This window comes from Callithrix jacchus, chromosome 4 (genome assembly GCF_049354715.1).
Source record: "Callithrix jacchus isolate 240 chromosome 4, calJac240_pri, whole genome shotgun sequence".
In the NCBI taxonomy this organism is placed as follows: Eukaryota; Metazoa; Chordata; class Mammalia; order Primates; family Cebidae; genus Callithrix; species Callithrix jacchus.
The window spans coordinates 35,293,848-35,300,042 of record NC_133505.1 but is presented as its reverse complement, the minus strand read 5'-3'; the positions used below and the strand labels follow the sequence as shown (position 1 = coordinate 35,300,042).

The following is a 6,195-nucleotide window of genomic DNA, read 5'->3' as shown; positions in this document are numbered from 1 at the left end:
TAGTAATAGAAATAAAGTCCATAATAAATGTAACGCACTTGAATCATCTTGAAAATATCCCTCCCACCTTGTCTGTGGAAAAATTGTCTTCTATGAAACTGGTCCCTGGTGCCTAAAACATTGGGAACCACAGTCCTACAAGTTTCCTGACTTTCAGCATTTTGTACCTTTCTTTCAAAAACACAATAGTTATCTGTAAGTGTTTTTTCACTGTTACTAAATCTTAGGTTCTGTCAGCACAGGAATCATTCTCGGCCCCTAGTCCCACCCTGGACCTCACAGTGTTCTTTGAATACAGGAAGGGTTCAATAAATATTTGTTAAAATCCCTTGGAGTTTTGGCTTAAAAAGATTTCAGATCTAAAACTGAGAAAAGCCGACCTTTGAGGTAAGGCACAGAACGCCAATATGGCGGAAGCAGAAATGGGCAGAGCAAGTAGAGAAGGAAAACAGTTCATCCTTCTGCGACGCTGATAAGGAGCAACAGTTCCCCTTCTATTTTTTAAACACTAGGATGGGGTCAAATTTCCATCACATGTATACACTGATTCTCATTGCATTAAGACTTCTTTGTTGCTAAAATGCAAAGATTCCAGGCTTACAAAGAAACTAATACTCTAGCAGGAATGCCTGAAATAAAAATATCTACAACTAACTGAAACGTAACTATCAGGTTGCCCATTTTGTGTTGCTGTAATAGAATAGCACAGACTGAGTAATCTTTAAAGCAAAGCAATTTATTTCAGGGTTCTGGAGCGTAAAAAGTCTAATATCAAGATCCTGGCATATGGTGAGGGTGTTTTTGTGTATCATCTCTCAGTGGAGGCAAGTGGGTGAGTGAGGGCAAGAGGTTGAACTTGCCTCAACCTCAAGCCCTTTTGTGATCAGTATGAATCCATTCATAAGGTTAGAACCCCCATGGCCAGCCATTAGCCTTCACTTCCTGATATGGTTGCATTGAGGATTCAGTTTCCAACACATGCTTTTTGGAGGACACATTCAAACCACAGCTCAGGTACTTTATATTAGCTTTGTAATAACCCTCCCAGGTAAACGGTGTCACGTAGAAATTGTGGAACTGGAGCCCAGACAGGTGAAGCCCCACCACGTAGGTCACACAGGAAGAAATGGCAAAGTAAAAATTCATGCCCAGCTCTTCCTGCACTTTCTCACCACGCACCTTGCTGTTTCACTGTGGATATCCCCTGAGAGAATGAGACTCAGGTGATTAGAAAGATTCACCAGGGAGAAGAAAGTCAGCATGACCAGGACTAGAACAGGCCAGGGAACACAGTTGTAGGCGGACCATGGCATTGGATGGCTCGAATGTGGTTAAAAAATAAAAAGAACAAGATACAAAATGCACAAATGAAATACAAATGATGCTTGATTACAAATTTAATTTTACTTCCAAGCTTGCTTCAGCTTATCTTGGGAGGGTGAGGGAAATGAAGATGCTGGTAAAGTGCCATGGGAGAGAAAAGATTATCTGCGGGAAGAGAAGAATAATCTCCTGTGACTCTGCTGCCTCATGGACACACTGGAGCAGGGATTGGGCCCCCAAGGCCTCAGGTAGCCCTGCGCCTGTGGCTTAGCTGGGGGCAGCCCATGTGGCTGCTCATGTGGGTTGGAGGCTGGAGCCTGAAGCTTTCCCAAGTGGGCACTGCATGTTGCTACTGACTCCACAGTTCTGGGGTCCTGCTCCCACCACTCCACAAGGCACTCTCCAGTGGACTGGCTTCCATGGCTACACTAGACATTTCCCTGGTGGGGGCTCTCTGTGGCAGCTGCACCTCACATTTCCACTTGGTATCAATCATGTGGAAGCAACACATGTCGGTGTGAGGAAGGGGTCATAGTGGACACTGGGATGGGCTGTGTCTCCACATCCTCCTATTATGCTAACAGGATGCCTTTGCAGAAAAAGAAGGCAGAGTCTCCTGAGCTCATAAAGCGAGGCATGGAGGAATCCTCAATCTTTGTCTCTCACAAGGTGGCTGTCTCAGACTACAGAAGAAAATAGTCATGAACAAATTCAGATCAGTGATGACACTCTGAAAAGTCCTGTCCCCTCTGCCCCACCCCACACCCACTTCAGACTCCCAGGGTCTCACCTTTACAACCTGTGAGAGACACATCAGAGCCCTGGGCACTGTCGTTGCCTGGGGTAGAACAAAAACAGGACCTGGTCAGAGCCCGCAGGAGATGTGGGCCAGGAGGAATTATGGGGTGGGTGAGCTCCTCCACACTCCCAGCCCCCACTTACACGCAGCCTGAAAGTAGCTCCCTCCTTTTCCACCTGTCAGAAGAAAATGTCCTGTGAGGGGACAAGGAAGAGGCAGAGCCACAAGGTCCTAGAGGAACCCCCTAGTCTTGGACCCCAGAGAAGTTTCCAAAACTGTGACTGCAGACTCAGGGCAGGATCAGGAAACATGAGGAAAGCAGGTGTGGGTCCTGGACCAACTGCCCTCCTGAGGTCTGTCCTCAGAAGGGACCTTCCCTTGTGACTTGTGACTGCTGGGATCAGGTCCCCATCACCACAATCATCAAGGTGATACATCTGTCCTTCATTGTCACAGGTCCTTTATAAAAGAATAAGCACTGGCACACAGGGCCCACGCTGAGTAGGCCGGTGCGTGTGGATGGTGCTTGAAATCCCCAGTGGGACAAGAAAACAGAGACCCCACCCCTAACCCCTTCCTCACCTAAGCTCTTCTTTTTCTGCATCACAGCAGCAACCACAGCTCCAGTGACCACAGCTCCAAGGACAGCCAGGCCAACAACGATGCCCACGATGGGGATGGTGGGCTGGGAAGATGGCTCTGGAAGAAAACAGGAAGGTGAAGGGCCCTGACCCCTAGGCCTCCGCCCCGACCCTGATGAAGGGCTCATGAAGGGCTCCTGCTTTCCCTGAGAAAAGATGTGACCCCCCCATCCCCTCCTTACCCCATCTCAGGGTGAGGGGCTCTCGCAGCCCCTCATGCTGCACATGGCAGGTGTATCTTTGCTCCTCTCCAGAAGGCACCACCACAGCCGCCCACTTCTGGAAGGTTCCATCCCCTGCTGGCCTGGTCTCCACAAGCTCCATGTCCTGGGTCTGGTCCTCCCCATCCCACTGCCAGGTCAGTGTGATCTCCGCAGGGTAGAAACCCAGGGCCCAGCATCTCAGGGTGGCCTCATGGTCAGAGACAGGGTGGTGGGTCACATGTGTCTTTGGGGGTTCTGAGGGGAAGAGTCAGAAAATTCAGGCACTTTGCATCTCTCATGGGACAGTCCAGCAGTGCCTGTGTGACCATCCTGAGAACAAAGAGGACAATTAGAGTAAGAGAGCTCAAAACCTAGATACCAGCCTGGATTTAGGGGTCTGAGATAGCCTCTTATTCCTTGGAAAGTTCTAGAATTGGGGTGAGATAGCCCAGGATAGAAGGTGAAAGGGATTTCTGGTTTTGGCCTGAGCAGATGCTGAGTGACTGAGAAATGCTGAAGTCAAATCTCCAAAGATGCTTGGTATGGGGCTGAGAACCAGGCAGGAGAAAAAGTCCCCTATGATCCCTAACACAGGGAGTCAAAGAGAACTGCTGAGCAGTTCATTTGAGGGATGGAATCTCGGACATTAGATTCCTTAATTGCTCCTGAGAGGGGGCTGGCCCTTTAAGAGAGCCACTCTCTAGTACAGGATCTCCTGTACCCAGGGTGACCACTCCCTCTCCTGATCCAAGGAACAAGGGGTATTCTGGCTTCCATCCCTGTTTCTTCTACTCTTTGAGGTCTGTCAGCTGTGGGCACAGTCCCAGCCCAAGAAGGAGATGAGAGAGTTGCCCTGTGGCTCCTCTAACCCGCACGCTGCAGCGTCTCCTTCCCGTTCTCCAGGTATCTGCGGAGCCACTCCACGCACGTGTCCTCCAGGTAGGCTCTTTGGTGCTCCGCCTCACAGGCCTCCTCTGACTTGCGCTGGGAGATCTGAGCCGCGGTGTCCGCTGCGGTCCAGGAGCGCAGGTCCTCGTTCAAGGTGAGGTAATCCTTGCCATCGTAGGCGAACTGTTCATACCCGCGGAGGAAGCGCCCGTCTGGCCCCACGTCGCAGCCATGCAGCCACTGGAGGGTGTGAGACCCTGGCCCCGCCCCTGCGGTCAGCCCCGTCCCCACCCCCGGCCCTCCCCGCCCAACCCGCGGGGATTTTGGCCTAAACTGAAAATGAAACCTGGTAAAGGCGTCCCGGGCTCGCCCAGGTCGAGGGTCTGGGAGGGTCCCACAGCCTCGGGGTCGACCTCGGACCCGGAGACTCGGGGTCACCCGGGCCGTCCGTGGGTGATGGGAGGGAGTCGTGACCTGCGCCCCGGGCCAGGGTCACTCACCGGCCTCGCTCTGGTTGTAGTAGCGGAGCAGGGTCCGCAGGTTCACTCGGAAACTCTGTGCGGTGTCCCTGGCGCTCCGTGTCTCCCGGTCCCAATACTCCTGTCCCTGCTGCTCCATCCACGGCGCCCGCGGCTCCATCCTGGGAATCGCGGCGTCGCTGTCGAACCGTACGAACTGCGTGTCGTCCACGTATCCCACGGAGATGAAGTGAGGCTCCCCGCGGCCGGGCCGGGACACGGAGGTGTGGAAATACCTCAAGGAGTGGGAGCCTGGGGGCGAGAAGGGGCTGAGACCCGCCCGACCTTCCTCCCAGCGCGGTTCCTCGGGTCTTGAGCCCGGGTCTGGGGGCCCTCAATCCTCCCCGCAGAGGCCGTTTACCTCCCCACCCGGCACTCACTCGCCCAGGTGTCGGTCAGGGCTAGGGCTCCCGAGAGCAGCAAGAGGAGGCTTCGGGGCGACATGACCCCATCCTCAGTGTCTGCGGAAAACCAGTCGAGGGTGTGTGGGGACTTTATAGTCGAGAATCGTGGCCGCTGATTGGCGTCTCTAGAAACCCGACACCCATTGGGAATGAGAACTGAATCTGCGTCATGAGTGTCTAGGAAGAAGGACCCGACCAGGCTCCGAGAAGAAATGAAACTGTGGAGTACGGAAGTCACAACGCTGCGACTCCCTAGTCCCCAAACTCTGCCCTTGGGGCCTGAGACCCTGACAGCCACGCCCGGGGGACCTGAAACACTGTTCTGCTCCCTTTCCTCCTGACCCAAGCGCGGTCTTTGTGACGCTATCAGTGGGTTTTTTCATTGTTGTGCTGTGTCTGTGTGTGTGTGTGTTTGGAATCGGATGTGTCCGTTGGGAGGTGTCTCGCTCTGTTGACCGGGCTAGTCTCGAACTTCTGGCCTCATGCGATCCTGTGATCTCTGCCTCTCAAAGTACTAGGTTATGGGCATGAGCCACCGCGGACCTCCTTGTTTTTCTTTTTGTGTTTTTTTTTTTTTTTTTTTTTTTTGAGACAGAGTTTTGCTCTTGTCGCCCAGGCTGGAGTGCAATGGCGCAATCTCGGTTCACTGCAACCTATACCTCCTGGGTTCAAGCGATTCTCCTGCATCAGCCTCCCGAGTAGCTGGGATTACAGACATGCCCCACCATGCTCGGCTAATTTTTTGTATTTATAGTAGAGACTGGGTTTCTTCATGTTGGTCAGGCTGATCTCAAACTCTTGACCTCAGGTGATCCGCCCGCCTCTGCCTCCCAAAGTGTTGGGATTACAGGCGTGAGCCACCGCACCCGGCCTTTTTTTTTTTTTGGAGACAGGTTCCCACTCTGTCACCCAGGCTGGAGTGTGGTGGCGCGATTACGGCTCACTGCAGCCTCGATCTCCGAGGCTCAAAGGATCCTTCCATCTCAGACTCCCGAGTAGCTGGGACTACAGATGCGTGCACCCACACCGGGCAATTTTTTTTTTTTTTTTTGTATTTTGTATTTTGTAGATACGGGTTTCGCCATGTTGCCCAGGCTGATCTCAAACTCCTGGGCTCAAGCGATCCTCCCGCCTCGGCCTCCCAAAGTGCTGTGTTTCCAGGCATGAGCCTGCATTGCTATATACTGTATTTTAAATCCCAAAGTGCTGGGATTATAGACGTGAACCACCGCGTGCAGCAATCAGCGGTTAAGTTTTTAGGTTTCAGTATCTCTTAGTAAGGACCCAAGTAAATTTTGTTTCTGCAGATTATATCAGTATTTATTATATATAAATTAAAACAGAATGTTAAAAATATTAATTCACTTAAGACTACATTAATAACCCATTACATGCTAATAGAAATAATATTTTCAAATG

General features: G+C 51.8%; 1 protein-coding gene across 1 annotated transcript; it reads right to left on the bottom strand.

Annotated features, from left to right (window-relative positions):
- Positions 1-1,385: 1,385 nt before the first annotated feature.
- CAJA-E (patr class I histocompatibility antigen, alpha chain E) lies at positions 1,386-4,840 on the bottom strand. Its single transcript, NM_001301848.2, is given in 8 exon segments — positions 1,386-2,006; positions 2,114-2,161; positions 2,266-2,298; positions 2,705-2,821; positions 2,946-3,221; positions 3,836-4,111; positions 4,355-4,624; positions 4,753-4,840. Coding segments are annotated over 8 exon segments (1,089 nt in total). The 5' UTR covers positions 4,817-4,840; the 3' UTR covers positions 1,386-2,001.
- Between the last annotated feature and the right edge of the window lie 1,355 nt (positions 4,841-6,195).